This window comes from Sprattus sprattus (genome assembly GCF_963457725.1).
Source record: "Sprattus sprattus genome assembly, chromosome: 3".
NCBI lineage: Eukaryota > Metazoa > Chordata > Actinopteri > Clupeiformes > Clupeidae > Sprattus > Sprattus sprattus.
The window spans coordinates 26,622,122-26,642,374 of record NC_137922.1 but is presented as its reverse complement, the minus strand read 5'-3'; the positions used below and the strand labels follow the sequence as shown (position 1 = coordinate 26,642,374).

Here is a 20,253-nt window from a genome sequence, read left to right as displayed (position 1 = left end):
CACTCTGTGTTTGTGTGTGTGTGTGTGTGTGTGTGTGTACAGTGAGGAAAATAAGTATTTGACCCCCTACCCATTTCGCAAGTTTGCCCACTTGCAAAGAAATGCGTAATTTATAATTGTAATGGTAGGTCTTTTTTAATAGAGACAGAATATAAACAAAAAAATCCAGAAAACTGCATTTTATAACAATTATGAATTTGCTTACATTTGTCGTGGCAAATAAGTATTTGAACCCCTACCAAACAGCAAGAATTCTGGCTCCCACAGACCAGTTTTGTGTCCACGAGGCACACAGATTAGTCCTCATTAGGCCTAACAAGGTACACCTGATCTCAACTGGTGACGTGTATAAAAGAAAAAATCATACTACACACCTAAAATCTCACCACCATGGGAAAGACCAAAGAGTTATCCAAGGATGTCAGAGATAAGATTGTAGACCTGCACAAGGCTGGAATGGGCTACAAAACAATCAGCAAGCAGCTTGGTGAGAAGCAGACAACTATTGCTGCGATTATTACTAAATGAAAGCAACGTCAAACAACTGTCAATCACCCTCAGTCTGGGGCTCCATGCAAGATCTCGCTTTGTGCGGTATCGGTGGTCATCCGAAAGGTGCAGTATAACCCCAGAACTACACGGAGGGAGTATGTGAATAATATCAAGGCAGCTGTGACCACAGTCAACAACAAAGGCATTGGCTGCACACTACGCCGTAATGGTTTGAAGTCCTGCAGCGCTCCCAAGATCCCCCTGCTCAAGGAAGCAGTACATGTACAGGGCTGTCAGAAGTTTGCCAAAGAACACTTGAATGATTCTAAGGAGGATCGGGAGAACGTGATGTGGTCAGATGAGACCAAATTCAAGCTCTTTGGCATCAACTCGACTTGCTGCGTTTGGAGGGAGAAGAATGATAAATACGACCCCAAGAACACCATCCCCACCGTCAAGCATTGAGGTGGAAACATTATGCTTTGGGGCTGTTTCTCTGCCAAGGGTACAGGACGACTCCACCGCATCGTGGGGACTATGGATGGGGCCATGTACCTTGGAATATTGGGCATTTCCTCATTCCCTCCCATTGAAAACGCATCCTTAAGGATTTGGAAAGTATCTGCAAAGAACAGTGACGTCTGTGCTTGCCAACAAGGGTAACTCCACCAAGTACTAAGTCATGTTTTGCTTGGGGTTCAAATACTTATTTTGCGTCCCTGATAGAGAAGTGTGTGTGTGTGTGTGTGTGTGTGTGTGCAGAGTAACGGCACTGTAACAGAGAACCTGTCCCTGAGTGATGCGGGGCATCTGATAGAGAAGTGTGTGTGTGTGTGTGTGTGTGTGTGTGTGTGTGTGTGTGTGTGTGTGTGTGTGTGTGTGTGTGTGTGTGTGTGTGTGTGTGTGTGTGTGTGTGCAGATAAACGGTATGGTAACAGAGAACCTGTCCCTGAGTGACGCTGGCCGTCTGATAGAGAAGTGTGTGTGTGTGTGCGCAGATGAACGGTACGGTAACAGAGAACATGTCCCTGAGTGATGCTGGGCGTCTGATAGAGAAGTCTCTGTGTGTGTGTGTGTGTGTGTGCAGATTAATGGTACGGTAACAGAGAACCTGTCCCTGAGTGATGCTGGGCGTCTGATAGAGAAGTCTCGCGGGCGTCTGCAGCTGACCGTGCAGCGGGACAAACAGCAGGTGCTCATCAGGGTGCCCCCCATGGAGGACAGCGACTCAGAGCTGGATGGTGAGCATTTACAACACACACACACACACACACACACACACCTATAGACACACACACACACACACACACACACACACACACACACACACATAAACACACACACACACACACACCTATACACACACACACATACACCTATACACACACACCTATGAACACACACATACACACACACACACACACACACACACACACACACACACACAGGCACGCACACACACACACACACACACACAGACTTACCTGCTATGTCATCTACAGTGCCTTGCATAAGTATTCACCCCCTTGGATGTTTTACCCTTTTATTGCTTTTATAAATCAGTCATGCTCAATATAAGTTGGCTTTTTGGACAAAAAAAATCACAAAAAAGCCCTCTTTAATGTCAAAGTGAAAACAGATTTCTACACAGTTATGTAAATTAAATAAAAAATATGTAATGAAAATAAGTGATTGCATAAGTATTCACCCCCTTTAAAATAGACTGACCTAATTCAACAGAGGTCCAGCCAATTGGTGCTAGAAGTCTCACAATTAGTGAAATGGGGATCAGTGTGCAGTGAATGTGTCTCAAGTGATTGTACTATAACGACTCCTGTGTCTGGAAGGTCCATTCACTGGTCAGTATTCAGTAATCAGTATTCCTGGCTACTGTTACACCATGAAGACCCAAGATCACTCTAAGCAACTCAGAGAAAAGGTTGTTGAAAAGTATAAGTCAGGGGAAGGATACAAAAAAATGTCCAAGGCACTACACATCCCCTGGAATTCTGTTAAATCCATCATCAAGAAATGGATGGATTATGGCACATGTGTAAATCTGCCTAGATCAGGCCGTCCTCACAAACTGAGTGACCGTGCAAAAAGGAGACTAGTAAGAGAGGCCACCAATAGACCTATGACTACTCTGAAAGAGTTTCAAGCTTCAGCAGAGACAACTGTTGCCTGGGTTCTTCACCAATCAAAGCTTTATGGAAGAGAGCCACTGTTGAAAAAAAGTATCGACTACAGTTCGCCAAAAGGCATGTGGGAGTCTCCATGGTCAAGTGGAAGAAGGTTCTGGGGTTTGATGAGACCAAAGTGGAGCATTTTTTCAACAGTGGCTGTCTTCCATGAAGTTTTGTTTTCACTTTGACATTAAAGAGGGCTATTTTGTGATTTTTTTGTGTCCAAAAACCCAACTTATATTGACCATGACTGATTTATAAAAGCAATAAAAGGGTAAAACATCCAAGGGGGTGAATACTTATGCAAGCCACTGTATAAGAAAAAGCATCTTCAAAAACAATAGCCTAGAGCACAAGTTACATTACTGTGATGAAATCATTTAAATAGTAATGTTACTTATGACATTTTTATCAGAGTAACTGGCCATCTGTAACCTGTTACATTTCAAAAGTAACCTTCCAAACCGTGGTGACAGTACAATATAAGCGCACTATTATTATTATTAGTGCACTTCTCGCATGAAAACACATTTTGTTGCATAAATCTGCATCGAACCCTCCTTACACTGAAAATAAGAGTGATAAATATACAAGTATTACATTAAATTATACATGAAAATAATTACATTCATTTATACATGAAAAATGCTACCACTGAATTCAGCTTTCTTCAAAGCGCATGTCTGACTCTAGCCTGTATTAACCTGCGTGTGTGCGTGTGTGTGTGTGTGTGTGTGTGTGTGTGTGTGTGTGTGTGTGTGTGTGTGTGTGTGTGTGTGTGTGTGTGTGTGTGTCTGTCTGTCTGTCTGTCTGTCTGTCTGTCTGTCTGTCTGTCTGTCTGTCTGTCTGTCTGTCTGTCTGTCTGTCTGTCTGTCTGTCTGTCTGTCTGTGTCTGTGTCCAGATATCTCGGAGATCGAGTCATACCGTTCCTACTCCCCTCAAGAAGATAGACGAGGCCACCAATCAGATCTCTCCTCCCATTCATCAAATGAAAAACTACGAGAGAGACCTAGGTAAGCAGCATTTCCCGTTAATGATGTGTCATTGCCTAATCAATGGCATGCTAGTTTCCTGTTAATGATGTGTCATTGCCTAATCAACCCAACAGGGGTCAGGGGTCAAGCTCTGGGCTCCTGGTTCTGTAAAGGGTTAGGGTTTGTAGGTTCTGTAAGGGGTTAGGGTTAGTAGGTTCTGTAAAGGGTTAATAGGTTCTGTAAAGGGTTAGGGTTAGTAGGTTCTGTAAAGGGTTAGTAGGTTCTGTAAAGGGTTAGTAGGTTCTGTAAAGGGTTAGGGTTAGTAGGTTCTGTAAAGGGTTAATAGGTTCTGTAAAGGGTTAGGGTTAGTAGGTTCTGTAAAGGGTTAATAGGTTCTGTAAAGGGTTAATAGGTTCTGTAAAGGGTTAGTAGGTTCTGTAAAGGGTTAATAGGTTCTGTAAAGGGTTAGTAGGTTCTGTAAAGGGTTAGGGTTAGTAGGTTCTGTAAAGGGTTAGTAGGTTCTGTAAAGGGTTAGGGTTAGTAGGTTCTGTAAAGGGTTAGTAGGTTCTGTAAAGGGTTAGGGTTAGTAGGTTCTGTAAAGGGTTAATAGGTTCTGTAAAGGGTTAATAGGTTCTGTAAAGGGTTAGTAGGTTCTGTAAAGGGTTAGGGTTAGTAGGTTCTGTAAAGGGTTAATAGGTTCTGTAAAGGGTTAATAGGTTCTGTAAAGGGTTAGTAGGTTCTGTAAAGGGTTAGGGTTAGTAGGTTCTGTAAAGGGTTAGTAGGTTCTGTAAAGGGTTAGGGTTAGTAGGTTCTGTAAAGGGTTAGTAGGTTCTGTAAAGCACCTTCAGACAATCTAAAATGAAATGACTTGACACACCCTATAGACATGGATACTCACATGCACGTATGACTCATACCACCTCCAACATACACACGTCTGACCCATACCACCTCCTACAGACACACGTATGACCAATACCACCTCATATAGACACACATAGTAGGATGTTGGTAAATGTGTCTTTAGTTAGTAAATGTGTCTTTAGTTAGTACATTTGTCTTTAGTTAGTAAATGTGTCCTCAGTTAATACATGTGTTTAGTAGATGGGTGTGTGTTCAGTAGATGGGTGTGTGTTCAGTAGATGGGTGTGTGTTCAGTAGATGGGTGTGTGTTCAGTAGATGGGTGTGTGTTCAGTAGATGGGTGTGTGTTCAGTAGATGGGTGTGTGTTTAGTAGATGGGTGTGTGTTCAGTAGATGGGTGTGTGTTCAGTAGATGGGTGTGTGTTCAGTAGATGGGTGTGTGTTCAGTAGATGTGTGTGCTCAGTAGATGGGTGTGTGTTCAGTAGATGGGTGTGTGTTGGTTGCGTTCTAACGTTCTGTGATGTGCAGGGACGAGCCCCCCAGCCGACTCGCCAAGATGGGCGCCATGCCAACGCCCTTCCGTCCTCCTGAGGAGCAGGCTCCGCCCCCACTGGAAAGGGAGGAGTCAGTACAAACTGAGGCGGAGCCTCAAGGTGCCAATTGCTACTTGCTAATGACAACCTGGCATTCTAACTTCACACCCATCAACTCACACACACACACACACTCTCATTTACCCTAACTCACACACACACACACACACACACACACACACACGCACACTCTCTCATTTACACGCACTCACTTACACACACACTCTCATTTACCCTAACTCTCACACACACACACACACACACACACACAGACACACTGTCATTTACCCTATCTCACACACTCATTCCTGACTCCATATCCTCTGACGTGTTTCTTCTCTTCCTGCAGCCCCTACCTCCCCAAAGGTCAAGGTTCCCCCAAAGGTCAACCCCATCCCAAAGGTCAACTCTAAACCCCCCCTCAAGCCCAGTGCAGAGGACCTAGAAATCTATGGGTGAACGCACACACACACACACACACGCATACATTCACACATATATTCACACACATATATACACACATTCACACACATTCACATACATTCACACACATTCACACACATATATACACACATTCAGGGACGGACTGGCCATCGGGCATACCGGGCGTTTGCCCGCTGGGCCGGGGTGCAATATGGGCCGATGGTCCCGAATTTTAATTTTTTATTTTTTTCCCCATATAATGGTCTGACCTAGCCTGGTGACACCAGCCTACGTATTTCCGCCTGAATTGATTTCAAGCTCATACTCAGTCTGGCCCAACCCCATTGACAATCGTCTCCAGAACTCAAAATTTTGCAGGACCAATCAGCGAACAGTTCAGAGCTGTGACGCAAAACTCGCCTTGGAGGAAAAGACACGAAAAGCTATCGGAAAAGTTGTCTCAACCCTCGAGAACATCAGAAAATTAAAAGGAGAACAAGAGTATTTTCTTGTAAGTTTTATGATTGGAAAGGACGTCGTAGCTCTTCTCCCAACTGGCTTTGGGAAGAGTTTAATCTACCGAATGCTTACTAAACGTTGCTGATTGGTTAAGGAAACTCCAATGATTTTAAACCTCAAGATAAGCACCCGCCGATCTCGGAAACCAAAATGCATTGGGTTGGCCCAGACTGAAAGACGGAATGAAATGGAGTCACAGGCTGGTAATGGCCAGGCTAGGTCTGACCGGCTGGCCCACGAAATTAGTTCATCAGCGGCCCTACTGACACTGGGCTGGCCCAATCACATCCCCTGGGCTGACCCAACACAAACCCCTTTCGATTTGGACCTGCCTACATAATGCATTAGGACGGTAAACAGCGTGGCCCATGGCCTTGACATGCTTGACACGCGCACGCTAGTCTGCGGCCCATTGGCCGTCTTCTTGAGTGACTAGGGTCTCGTCCAATCATATCAGCAAACACCTTCTACCTTTAGCTAAACTTTGCCATCAGCTCCCGTGGATGACAGTGCTGGTGGCTACAGCCAGGGAGATACGATACAGCGACCTACGGTAAGCTTACTGATCATGAATTAAAACGTCTCTAAAATATGTTTGACTTAGAACCTATGTTCTATGGCCAAGTTCGTTTGCATAGCTAAATACAAGACAAGTCTGTAGCTGTTGCTAGCCCTCAGCCTACTGTACTCTGAAACAGCCAGCCGTTAGCCTACACTCTATGTTGTGTGTTTGAGTGGTGCGCGGTGCCATGTCAATTGTTCCGAAAGCCCAGTATTCCCAAACCCTGTTATTCCGAAAATATGCCAATTTGTCCAGATACCGAATTATGATAGCCCGTTATACGCTCCAGTTTTCCCGTCCCCCCCGAAGTTCAAGGGGCGTAGTTCAAACGTTAATGCCACCTCATCAAGCGCGTTTCCTACAGGAGGAAATAGACTCCCTTCTAGAAAAGGGAGCAATACATCCTGTCCTCTCGGAGACGAGAACAGGGGGTTCTTCAGTCGCTATTTTCATGGAAAATATCGACCGATCTTATACCTCCGTATTCTGAACAAAGCTTTAAAGTGTATGATGTGTATTGCATTTAGATTAATTAAGACCACCACCTTAACACACAAACTCTTGTTGAACTCATACAGTAGTAGGTTCAGTGACGTGCGGTGAGACAGCTGTCTTCTGGAGCTTCTGTGAGCCCGTGAATCAATGTTTCGTTGGAATCATGATGTAACGTTGTTGTAGCGGGAATACAGCAATGCTATTTGTATTTTCTAATTGGCAGGTCATATGTATGATTCTAGACTTCGCTAAGCACTGAAGCGACTGAAACGGTGAATTTTGATCACATTCAGCGAAGTTAACAGGTAAAACGGGAGAAAAATAGGGCGTCTTTAGGCCGTCCTGCCTAAAAGTAGGGCGTCCCGTTTCTTCTTATTTTTTAGTAGACTATAGGGCAGACGCCCTGCTAGCTATAAGCCTGGTTGGTGTAGACATTCGAGATTAAAAAGGTGTGTTATCGAATTTGGTGGGCCGGTCTGGTTCAAAATGCCCGGGCCGATTTTTTGTCCCAGTCCGCCCCTGCACACATTCACACACATTCACATACATTCACACACATTCACACATATACACACACATGTAATCGGTAACGCTGTCCCTTAAGATTTCTGCAGTGAAGCTTTTTTTCTGTTGTTATACCATCCTCAAAATTCCTGTCTCCTACACGTCAGTTTGTGTGCTAGCTAGATTTGATCAGTGCTATCAATGCTATTGTTGATGGTAGTCAAAACTCTCCATAATGCCTCTTTAACTCTGTGTGTATGTGTGTGTGTGTGTGTGTGTGTGTGTCTGTGCGTATGCATGTGCGTGGGCGTGTGCGTGTGTGTGTGCGTGTTTGTGTGTGCGTGTTTGTGTGTGCGTGCGCATGTGTGTTCTGGCAGCCCCAACACGGTGATGGTGCGCTTCCAGAAGACGGAGAGTGTGGGCTTGCGTCTGGCGGGGGGTAATGATGTGGGCATCTTCATCGCTGAGGCTCAGGAGGACAGTCCAGCAGAGGCCGAGGGGCTCCGCATGGGAGACCAGATCATGAAGGCACGTCTCTCCTTTGCCTGATCTACACGTCTCACCTCTCTCACACACGTCTCTCCTGTCTCACTCTCGTCTCCCCTTTACCTGTCTCACTCACGTCTCTCCTTTACCTGTCTCACTCACGCCTCCCCTTTACCTGCTTTATATGGCTCACACATATTTCCTCTTTACCTGCTTCATATGTCTCTCCTGTCTCACTCACGTCTCCCCTTTACCTGATCTACACATCTCACTCCTACCCCTTTACCTGTCTCACTCACGTCTCTCCTGTCTCACTCACGTCTCCCCTTTACCTGATCTACACATCTCACTCCTACCCCTTTACCTGTCTCACTCACGTCTCTCCTGTCTCACTCACGTCTCCCCTTTACCTGTCTCACTCACGTCTCCCCTTTACCTGATCTACACATCTCACTCCTACCCCTTTACCTGTCTCACTCACGTCTCTCCTGTCTCACTCACGTCTCCCCTTTACCTGTCTCCCTCACGTCTCCCCTTTACCTACTTCATATGTCTCCCCTCTCTCCCTAACGTCTCCCCTTTACCTGCTCTACACGTCTCACTCACGTCTCCCCTTTACCTGTCTCACTCACGTCTCTCCTGTCTCACTCACGTCTCTCCTGTCTCACTCACGTCTCCCCTTTACCTGTCTCACTCACGTCTCTCCTATCTCCCTCACGTCTCCCCTTTACCTGCTTCATATGTCTCCCCTCTCTCCCTAAGGTCTCCCCTTTACCTGATCTACACGTCTCACCTGACTCACTCAGTATCTCACTCTATGTCTCCCCTGTCTGCCCGCTGATGTGAGAGTGTTGTGTGCCGTCCTGCAGGTGAATAATGTCGACTTCAGGGATATGGTGCGTGAGGATGCTGTGTTGTTGCTCCTGGAGATTCCTAAGGGAGAAGATGTCACCATCTTGGCTCAGAGCAAGCCTGACGGTAAGAGCACCTGAGTTAGGCTACGCTCAGTCACCACCTCATATATGTGTGTGTGTTTGTGTGTTTGTGTGTTTGTGTGTGTGTGTGTGTGTGTGTGTGTGTGTGTGTGTGTTTTTGTGTTTTTGTGTGTGTGTGTGTGATTAGCCTAGCGCTCAGTCACCACCTCAATGTACCTGAGTTAGCCTTGCGCTCTGTCACCACCTCATTTTGTGTGTGTTTGTGTATTTGTGTGTGTGTGTGTGTGTGTGTGTGTGTTATCGTGTGTGTGTGTGTGTGTGTGTGTTTTATAGTGTACCAAGACATCCTGGCCTCGGGTCGAGGGGACAGCTTCTTCGTGCGCACACACTTTGAGTGTGAGAAGGAGGCGGCCCAGGGCCTGGCGTTCGGGAGGGGCGAGGTGTTCAAGGTGGTGGACACGCTCTACGACGGCAGGCTGGGGCACTGGCTGGCCATCCGCACGGGCAAGGACAACCAGCTACTGGACAAGGGCACCATCCCCAACAAGAGCAGGTGGGCAAGGGTTTGACATGTGTTTATATTTGTGTGTGTGTGTGTGTGTGTGTGTGTGTGTGTGTTTATATTCAAGTGTGTGTTTATACTTAAGTGTGTGTGTATATTTAAGTGTGTGTTTGTGTGTTTATATTTAAGCGTGTGTTTGTGTGTTTATATTTAAGCGTGTGTTTGTGTGTTTATATTCAAGTGTGTGTGTGTGTTTATACTCAAGTGTGTGTGTTTATATTTAAGTGTATGTGTGTGTTTATATTCAAGTGTGTGTGTTTATGTTAAAGTGTGTGTTTGTGTGTTTATATTTAAGTGTGTGTGTTTATATTTTAGTGTGTTTATTTTTAAGTGTGTGTTTAAATTCAAGTACTGTATGTGTGTGTGTTTATATTTAAGTGTGTGTGTGTGTGTGTGTTTATATTTAAGTATGTGTTTGTGTGCTTATATTCAAGTGTGTGGGTGTGTTTATATTGAAGTGTGTTTGTGTTCATATTTAAGTGTATGTTTGTGTGTTTATATTCAAGTATGTGTGTGTGTGTGTGTGTGTTTTATATTTAAGTGTGTGTGTGTGTTTATATTTAAGTGTGTGTGTGTGTATATATTCAAGTGTGTGTGTGTGTGTGTTTATGTTCAAGTGTGTGTGTTTATATTTAAGTGTGTGTGTGTGTGTGTGTGTGTGTGTGTGTGTGTGTGTGTGTGTGTGTGTGTGCATGCATATTAACGTGATCTAGGGCGGAGCAGATGGCTAACGTGCAGCAGGCTCAGCGGAGTGCGGCTGGTGACCGCGGCGACTTCTGGCGCCTCAGGGGTCAAAGGGCAGCGAAGAAGAAGGACCTGAGGAAGAGCAGAGAGGACTTGAGCGCTCCGCCAGTGACCACACGCTTTCCAGCGTACGAGAGGATCGTCCTGAGAGAGGGTACACACACACACACACACACACACACACACACACACCTGATCGCTCCCCCCATGACCACACACTTCCCAGTCCTGAGAGAGGGTACACACACACACACACAAACACACACACACACACACACACACACACACACACACACGTACACATACACCTACATGCACCTGAGGACTTTGACACAGACCATATGGTTCTCAGCTTCATTGGTGTTACTGACAGAAATAAATGTGTCCAGAACCCATGAAGGACACTTCTGGAGTGTTCAATACAACCCATGAACAACAGCAGTGCCCAAACCCAGTAGCTGTGGACCTACTATTTTACCACTGTCCATCTGTTTAAAACCTGTGTGTGTGTTTGCGTGTGTCCGTGTGTGTGTGTGTGCGCGTGCGTGGGGGTGTGTGTGTACATGTGTGGTTTTTTTTAACAGCTGGATTCAGGAGGCCTCTTGTGTTATTTGGACCAATTGCTGATGCAGCCACAGAGAAACTGAACACTGAGTTTCCTGAGGAATTTGTCATCGCCAGTGAGTGACTCCGTGTGTGTGTGTGTGTGTGTGTGTGTGTGTGTGTGTGTGTGTGTGTGTGAGAGAGAGAGAGAAAGAATGTCTGTGTGTGTGTGTGTGTGTGTGTGTGTGTGTGTGTGTGTGTGTGTGTGTGTGTGTGTGTGTGTGTGTGTGTGTGTGTGTGTGTGTGTGTGTGTGTGTGTGTGTGTGTGTGTGTGTGTGTGTGTGTGTGTGTGTGTGTGTGTGTGACCTTACCTAACCTAACCTATCTTGTGTTTGACAGAAACGGAGCCTAGAGATGCGGGCACAGAGGCGTCTTCTGGGGTGGTGCGTCTCAACACCATTAGGCAGATCATTGAACAAGTGAGTCTTACTCTCTCTCCTACACACACACACACACACACATAGTTTTTCTCTCTCTCTCACACACACACACACACACACACACACATATTGATGATTACTGTAGGGTGTGAGGAAACGCGCCTTCTGGTGTTAAGTGTTGGATTGATCACACACACACACACACACACAATACATCCATCACAGTCAGCACAGCAATGGACTTTCGTGTGTGTGTGTGTGTGTGTGTGTGCGCGTGTGTGTGTGCGTGTGCGGTTGTGCGTGTGCTTGTGCGTGTGTGTGTGTGTGTGAATTACCGTGTCCAAAGGACAGACATGCTGTCCTGGATGCGACCCTTGTCATGTCCGGCTCACAGACCATGGCAAATAATGGAAAGTCACACAGAGTTTAAACCATAACACTGTTCATTTATTAACAACTAGCAGGAACACTCACAGTCCAAGCTACGGTGAGGTGTGGCGGTCAGTTAATCAGTGGTGTCTGCGTGGATGCATGCATGCTAGGTCAGTAAGTGGACTGGTGTATCGTGTTGTATCGTACGAAGTACGCAAAGAATGAGCATGGTGCGAGCAGAGCGTAGAGAGCAAAGTTTCCCCTTTCTCTCTCTCTCTGACTCTCTCTCTGAAGCTCTGTCAGAATATCCCCTTGGAACCAGTGTATAGTACTGGTCCCAGGTGTTCCCAATCACTGACGAGCCAAACACACCTGCTGGGCATCTGCAACACAAACACAGACATACAAATAGCCCGCCCAACAACCAAAAGAGGCGGGGACGACACACCCTTAAAGTGTGTGTGTGTGTGTGTGTGTGTCCACAGGACAGCCATGCTGGATGTGACCCCTAAAGCGTGTGTGTGTGTGTGTGTGTGTGTGTGTGTGTCAACAGGACAAACACGCTGTGCTGGATGTGACTCCTAAGGCGGTGGACACCCTGAACTACACCCAGTGGTACCCTATCGTTGTGTTCCTGAACCCTGACAGCAAGCAGGGCGTGAAGACCATGAGGAAGCGTCTGCAGCCATCATCCAACCGCAGCTCACGCAAGCTCTACGAGCAGGCCGTCAAACTACGCAAGACCTGCAGCCACCTCTTCACAGGTACACACACACACACACACTCACACACTCACACACTCACTCACTCACTCACTCACTCACTCACTCACTCACTCACACATACACATTGTCACACACCCACATTCATACACTAATATTTAAACATACTCGCTCACACACACACACACACACACACACACACGCGGGCCGCCTAGAGTGCCATCTAGAGGAGGAGCGCCAAATAATGCCCCCGCACAAATATGTTGGCGCCCCTTCTATATCTCCAACTAATATTTTGACATAAAAAAATGTATCTAACATTAGGGTAAAATGAGCCAAAAATCGAAAACGGATTTGAAAGTTCTTCATAAGTGTTGTCAGAACATGCTAGTTTGGCGAGGCATTTGGTTCGATTGTGTATCTGATGAAAAGGCTTAACCCCAGCGGCGTGCATGACTAGGCGAGCCGGATTACAGAGTTAATCAATTTTCTCACCTTGCCGTTGTACAGACAGGGGAAATTAATGATGTTCTAACTTCGCGAGGTGCAGGGATATGAACTTATGATGTACAATACACATTAAGGGTTGTTACAATATGTTATCTTGAAAACACTAATGAACACAGTATTTCAGAGATCAAACTGATATGATGAGAAACAGTGTATAATGAGCAGATAGACATCACGTGGGAAAACATTATAACAACTTCTTCAGGGGGTTATCAAACATTATTGTGAATGAAGAACATTTAAATGGATTTATGGGAAAAGCCGCTCGACAGCGCCTCGTCTGCTGCAACTAATTACAAAAGAAACTTCCTCCAACAATACCACGTAGGCCTATGCGCAAAGTAACTTATTCTTTTAACGACATTCAAGCAAAAAAATACATTTCGCCACAAAGCTAAATTTAACAAATAATGATAATACATACTGTAACGTGCCGGCATAGTCGCCCCATAATGCCGTGCGGCGGGCGCATACTTTTGTATGTGTGATGATGCACTAACGATGTACCTGTTCCTTACTGTTCTTATTGCATGTCGTTGTTCTGTGTTGGGACTGAGTTTATACAGGTGTGTGACGGTAACACAGTCTATTTGCTGCGATCGTTGTTGTGTTTATGTGAAATAATTGCAGTCTTACAAGGCAAAATAGCGTTTGAAAGTTGCAATTGGGGGCGGGGAGGGGGGGGGGGGGGCGCCAGGAGTGAAGCTCGCCTAGAGCGCCAAATGTGCTGGGGCCGCCCCTGCACACACACACACACACACACATTCAGTCAAACACACACACACAAACGCGCACACACACCCTCACTCACTCACTCACTCACACACACAATCACACAAACACACACACACTATCACACAAACACACACACACACGCATATTCACACACACCTTTTCTGTTGTAGCCACCGTAGACCTGAACTCTGCCAATGATGCCTGGTATGGAAGCCTGAAGGATTCAATCCGGGAGCAGCAAGAAAGGGCAGTCTGGGTGTGTGAGGGCAAGGTGAGTGTGTGTGTGCATGTTACTGTGTGTGTGTGTGTGTGTGTGTGTGTGTGTGTGTGTGTGTGTGTGTGTGTGTGTGTGTGTGTGCATGTTACCGGGGTGTGTGAGGGCAAGGTGTGTGTGTGTGTGTGAGTATGTTTGTGCATGTTTCTGTGTGTGAGTGTGAGTGTGAGAGTGAGTGTGTGCGTGTGTGTGTGAGAGCGTGAGTGTGTGTGTGTATTGATGGTGTTGACAGTAAGTTGTGTGTCTTCAGCTGGAGGGTGCGGATGAAGACCTCGATCTCCTTGACGACGCCATGTCGTACCTGTCAGCCATGAGCGTGGACTACCTGAGTCTGGACAGCCGATTGGCCAGCGACTACGACGACACGGCTGACGAGGGCGGGGCTTACACGGATAACGAGCTGGACGAGCCAATCAACGAGCCGCCGGTGTCGGCCATCAGCCGCTCCTCCGAGCCCGTCCAGCCTGAGGAGGTGAGGGAGGCCTGCCAATCACATCACAGCTGTCAATCATGTCACCTGCCAATCACATCACAGCTGTCAACCATGTCATCTGCCAATCACAGCTGTCAATCATATCACCAGCCGAATACATCACCTGTCAGTCCCCTCACCTGCCAATCACATCACCTGTCAGTCCCCTCAGCTGCCAATCACATCACAGCTGTCAATCACTTCACCTGCCAATCAGATCACAGCTGTCACTTCCCTTACCTGCCAACAACATCACGGCTGTCAGTCACCTCACCTGCCAATCACATTCCATCTAGCAGTCATAAGAATGCCATCCAATCCAATCACAGCTGTCAGTCACGTTACCAGCCGATCCAAAAACACCTCCCTCTCACACACAAGTGCAGACACACACCCATCACCTCCCTCTCACACATAAGCACAGACACACACACCCATCACCTCCCCCTCACACATAAGCACAGACACACACACTCTTCACCTCCCCCTCAAACACACATGCCATGGGTCTATGGCCCTGCCCTCTGTTGGTGCACAGGGGAATTGCAGGCAGGCAGATGCAAGCCTGTTAGATCAGTCCCCTACTGCAAATGTAAATTAATGGACATGGTGTGTGTCTGTGTCTGTGTCTGTGTCTGTGACTGTGTGCGTGTGTGTGTGTGTGCGTGTGCGTGTGCGTGTGCGTGTCAGCGTGAGCGTCCTCAGCCCCGTATGCGCAGGTCTGGCAGCAGAGAGGTGCTTCGTGAGCCCAGCCCTCCCCCCTCATTCGTCCCTGAACCCCCCCGGGTGAGACATCCCTCCTCCCTCCATCCTCCACTCTTCCTCCCTCCACTCTTCCTCCACTCCTCCCTCCTCATCTTCTCACTCCTCCTCCCTCCACTCTTCCTCATCCCTCCATCCTCCACTCTTCCTCCCTCCACTCTTCCTCCACTCCTCCCTCCTCATCTTCTCACTCTTCCTCCCTCCACTCTTCCTCATCCCTCCATCCTACACTCTTCCTCATCCCTCCATCCTCCACTCTTCCTCATCCCTCCTCCCTCCACTCTTCCTCCCTCCTTCATCCCTCCACTCCTCCTCACTCCAATCTTCCTCCTCCCTTCATCCTCCACTCCTCCTCCCTCCACTCCTCCTCATCCCTTCTTCATCCCTCCACTCCTCCGCTCCTCCTACTCCCTGCACTCTTCCTCCTCCCTCTCTCCACTCCTCCTCCCTCCACTCCTCCATCCTCCACTGTTCCACTCCCTCTCATCCCTCCATCCTCCACTCCTCCTCCCTCCACTCCTCCTCATCCCTCCACCCTCCACACTTCCTCATCTCTCCACTTCATCTGTGTATGAGGTTATTGTGTACATGTCTGTGTGTCTGTGTGTGTATATATTCATCAGATCCATCAGAGGAGCAATGAAGTGTGAGTGTGATTGTGAGTGTGAGTGTCTATGTATGCAGTGTTTAGCCTGGATACCAGCCTGAACTCCGCCCACAAAATTTTTGGTCCGGGAGATTCAGTCTGGAGTCGAGCTAGTTGGGAGGGTTTAAACGGCCCCGAAAAGGGATCTGACCATTCAAATTGTAAGGGCGGGCTTTATACGTTGATGGACAGACATAGATAGATTACCGGTATACATCGAACAAAGATGGCGCCGTCTCGGGAGCTTAGTGGGACATATTTGATATGATTTAAGGTATCTACACGACTTTTTTTATGTCTACATTGACTCGGTTAGTTGTGTATACGCAACACCAATGTTGCCTAGGATTGTAGGTCTTAACTTATGCACTATAGACCATTATTGAAAGGTTATGCTAACAGCGTAGACAAAAAGAACATTAGAACTAATGGTAGCTTCTAGCCTTGAGTGCTAATTAAGTAACGTCTCAACAGATATTGACAGCGCATTCATTTTGAAAGAGGAACAGAGAAACGCGATCAAGGCATTTGTCGATTGAAAAGATGTTTTTGCCGTCCTTCCTACGGGATCAGGTAAAAGTTTAATCTATCAGATGGTAATAATACTACGTTGCTCTGATTGGTTCTAGGTATCCAATTCAGCGAAGAGGAATTTTCTTTCCTGGTTCGTTGAAACACGCCCCATAATCACAGCCCAGTGGTCCGGTCTCAGACTCATATTCTGACTAGAATTATGAGTATGACATCGTCAGGCTATGCAGTGTTACAAGTCAATCTTTAATGCTATATTCAGGAGATGGGCTATGCCATACTCTAGGTAAGGGATAATGTATAGAATGTAGGTCATTATTGGGAAAATAAGCCCCGACAGGGCGAACAGCACCCCGATGCGAATGTACATTCTATACATTATCCCTTACCAAGAGTACGACATAGCCCATCTCCTGTCTTTTTACAATGTATTTGTTACTATACGTGAACATTCTTTAGAACACAGCTGCTAAACCGTCCGCTGAAACTCCATTGATAAGTTACCGGACTACTTGCGGAGTGCTACGAAAGACGTGAATCAGAGGCAAAAAGGCCACTTTCTTTGACAACGGTCATTATTGCATAGTAACGGCCTGTTATCGGTTAATAACGGACCGCAGAACGTTGGGAAGCCCCATTCAAGTGAATAGAGCATTCTACAGCATTAAGAAGAGCCGTGTAATAATGTGTTATATTAGGCCATGTATGTCTGTGTGCCATGTGTGTTAATCTGTGTGCTGTGTGTGTGTGTGTGTGTGTGTGTGTGTGTGTGTGTGTGTATCTGTGTCTCATGTGTGTGTGTGTATCTGTCATGTGTGCCGTGTGTGTGTGTGTGTGTGTGAATCTGTGTCCCGTGTGTGTGTGTGTGTGTGTGTGTGTGTGTGTGTGTGTGTCCCGTGTGTGCGTGTGTGTATCTGTGCCCCGTGTGTGTGTGTGTGTGTGTGTGTGTTTGTGTGTGTGTGTGTGTGTACTTGAACAGGTGCGTCTGCAGTCTCGCAGCGACTCGTCTCGTGACTCTCCGTCCAGCAGCACCATCAGCAGTGATGCGGGGCCCTCGGGGGGTAAGCCCCTCCCCCCTCCAGTAGCCCTGAAGCCCTCGCTCCGCCCAGTCCCCGCCCCCAGCCCCGCCCCACACCAGGAGGGGGAGGGGCCAGACCCCGCTAACCGCTCCTTCATTGGGAAGGTGAAGGCCTTTGAGAAGATGGACCATCAGGCCAGAACCCAGCGCATACAAGAGCTCAAGGAGGCTGAGAATGCACGGGTACACACACACACACACAGATATATACACACTCACACACATATATATATATATACACACACACACACACACATACATATATATACACACTCACTCTCTCACACACACACACACACACACACATATATACACATTCACATACATATACACACACACACACACACACACATATATACAGCCGCGGAAAAAATTAAGAGACCACTTCAAAATTATCAGTTTCTCTGGTTTTACTATTTATTGGTATGTGTTAAAGTAAAATGTACATTTTTGTTTTATTCTATAACCTACTGGCAACATTCCTACCAAATTTCAAATAAAAATATTGTCATTTAGAGCATTTATTTGCAGAAAAATGACAATTGGTCAAAATAGCAAAAATGATGCAGTGTCTTCAGATCTCGAATAATGCAAAGAAAACAAGCTCATATTCATTTTTAAACTACACAATACTAATGCTTACACTTAGGAAGAGTTCAGAAATCAATATTTGGTGGAATAACCTTGATTTAAAATCACAACTTTCATGTGTCTTGGCATGCTCTCCACCAGTCTTTCACATTGCCGTTGGGTGACTTTATGCTACTCCTGGCGCAAGAATTCAAGTAGCTCGGCTTCTTTTCATGGCTTGTGACCATCCATCTTCCTCTTGATCACATTTCAGAGGTTTTTTATGGGATTCAGGTCTCGAAATTGGGATGGCCATGACAGGGTCCTGATCTGGTGGTACTCCATCCACACCTTTACTGGCCTGGCTGTGTGGCATGGAGCATTGCCCTGCTGGAAAAAACACTTCTCAGAGTTGGGGAACATTGTCAGAGCAAAAGGAAGCAAGTTTTTCTTCCGGGACAACGGTGTACTTTGCCTGGCTGAGGTTTGTAAAAGACCATAAGGATTGAAAAAGCGGACTGGAGGTTCTTCTAAGTTCGTCTTCTCTGATGAGTCCGATTTCACAGTAGGTGCAAGACTCTCTGGCTTGTAGGCCTCTCCAGGTCTCCGTCTAACCATCAGACGACCATGTGTTGGGCAAAGCTGAAAATTGGACTCACCAGAGAAGACGAACTAGAAGACCCTCCAGTCCGCTTTTTTCAATCCTTATGGTCTTTTACAAACCTCAGGCATCTTTTTTGCTATTTTGACCAATTGTAATTTTTCTGCAAATAAATGATCTAAATGACAATACTTTTATTTGAAATTTGGTAGGAATGTTGCCAGTAGGTTATAGAATAAAACAAAAATGTACATTTTACTTTAACACATACCAATAAATAGTAAAACCAGAGAAACTGATAATTTTGAAGTGGTCTCTTAATTTTTTCCGCGGCTGTATATATATATATATATGCACAGCACACTAGAGATAAAGTAGACTAGAGGATCATTTTAATCTTCATGAGCTGAGGATGACTCTTATCAGTTTTTAATGTATTTGCGTGTGTGTGTGTGTGTGTGTTGGGGTCTCCTCATGCAGATGGAGATCTCTCAGAAGCATCCTGACATCTACGCCGTGCCAATGAAACCAAAGCCAAACCACAACCGGCCCCAACCAATAGGGTGAGTGAGTCTAACCCACCTATCACAGCTCAACCCTAACCGGCCCCAACCAATAGGGTGAGTCTAACCCACCAATCACAGCTCAACCCTAACCGGCTCCAACCAATAGGGTGAGTCTAACCCACTAATCACAGCGCAACCCTAACCGGCCCCAACCAATAGGGTGAGTCTAAGCGACCAATCAGAGAGCTAATATTACTGAGGCTAACTCTGTGTCTGCATGTCATTGCATGAATGTGTGTGTGTGTGTGTGTGTGTGTGTGTGTGTGTGTGTGTGTGTGTGTGTGTGTGTGTGTGTGTGTGTGTGTGTGTGTGTGTGTGTGTGTGTGTGTGTGTGTGTGTATAGGTCCAGTGCTAACTCCGAACAGCAGGGGGCAGCGTCTCGCACTACTAGCCGAGATGATGGCGATGAGGAAGAGTATCGCCGCCAGGTGGCTGACCAAACACGCCGAGGATACTACAACCCCCAGAAGTACAATGACACAGAGCTGTAGACTACAATTCCCAGCATCCCACAGGGCCATCCCACCTCCAACAGAGGTGTTTTTTTACGTGACTCTTTGGAGCAGAAGCTCGATGTAAATAGACTCCAACTCCTCACCGCGGGGATTCTGTTACGCTTCCATCTTTAGTGTTTCTCTCTTCGGCTGTCAATTTCTCCCTCTGACCTAAAGGGATCCCACACACACCTGTGACTGCAGCCTGTGTGTGTATGTTTGTTTGTGTGTGAGAGAGTGATACCTAAGTGCCTTTAGAGAGTTTCCCAGAGTAGAAAGATGTGACTGTCACACACTCACACACACACACACACACACACACACACACACACACACATTATAGGAGAATATAAGGGAGAAAGGGTATGCCTGATAGCTTTTGTTTGAGAGAGAGAGAGAGTGTGTGTGCGTGTGTGTACGGCGTGTGCGTGTGCGTGCGTGTGTGTGTGGGTGTGCTGGGATGATGGTACTGTAGCCCTACGAGTCACTCTCCTGTTCCTGTAGGAGTTCATGTTCTGTCTTTATATTTCATGACAAATGGATCTAGAGTTCAGTTTTAGACGCTGAAAGAGTTTTTAGGTTTTTACACAGAAAGAC

At 46.5% G+C, this 20,253-nt stretch overlaps 1 protein-coding gene across 1 annotated transcript in view; it reads left to right on the top strand.

Moving 5' to 3' along the window:
• Positions 1–19,653, top strand: part of tjp2a (tight junction protein 2a (zona occludens 2)) — a gene marked incomplete at both ends in the record, with an annotated part of 28,479 nt that extends 8,826 nt beyond the window's left edge. The window contains 17 exons of the mRNA XM_080833867.1: positions 1,580–1,733; positions 3,581–3,692; positions 5,046–5,170; positions 5,460–5,565; positions 7,991–8,141; positions 8,969–9,077; positions 9,368–9,587; positions 10,310–10,494; positions 10,925–11,020; positions 11,283–11,362; positions 12,249–12,459; positions 13,833–13,933; positions 14,187–14,408; positions 15,099–15,194; positions 17,327–17,608; positions 19,077–19,159; positions 19,512–19,653. Of these exons, the coding sequence (XP_080689993.1) occupies positions 1,580–1,733; positions 3,581–3,692; positions 5,046–5,170; positions 5,460–5,565; positions 7,991–8,141; positions 8,969–9,077; positions 9,368–9,587; positions 10,310–10,494; positions 10,925–11,020; positions 11,283–11,362; positions 12,249–12,459; positions 13,833–13,933; positions 14,187–14,408; positions 15,099–15,194; positions 17,327–17,608; positions 19,077–19,159; positions 19,512–19,653 (2,475 nt within the window). The remainder of the gene's footprint in view (positions 1–1,579; positions 1,734–3,580; positions 3,693–5,045; positions 5,171–5,459; positions 5,566–7,990; positions 8,142–8,968; positions 9,078–9,367; positions 9,588–10,309; positions 10,495–10,924; positions 11,021–11,282; positions 11,363–12,248; positions 12,460–13,832; positions 13,934–14,186; positions 14,409–15,098; positions 15,195–17,326; positions 17,609–19,076; positions 19,160–19,511) is intronic.
• Between the last annotated feature and the right edge of the window lie 600 nt (positions 19,654–20,253).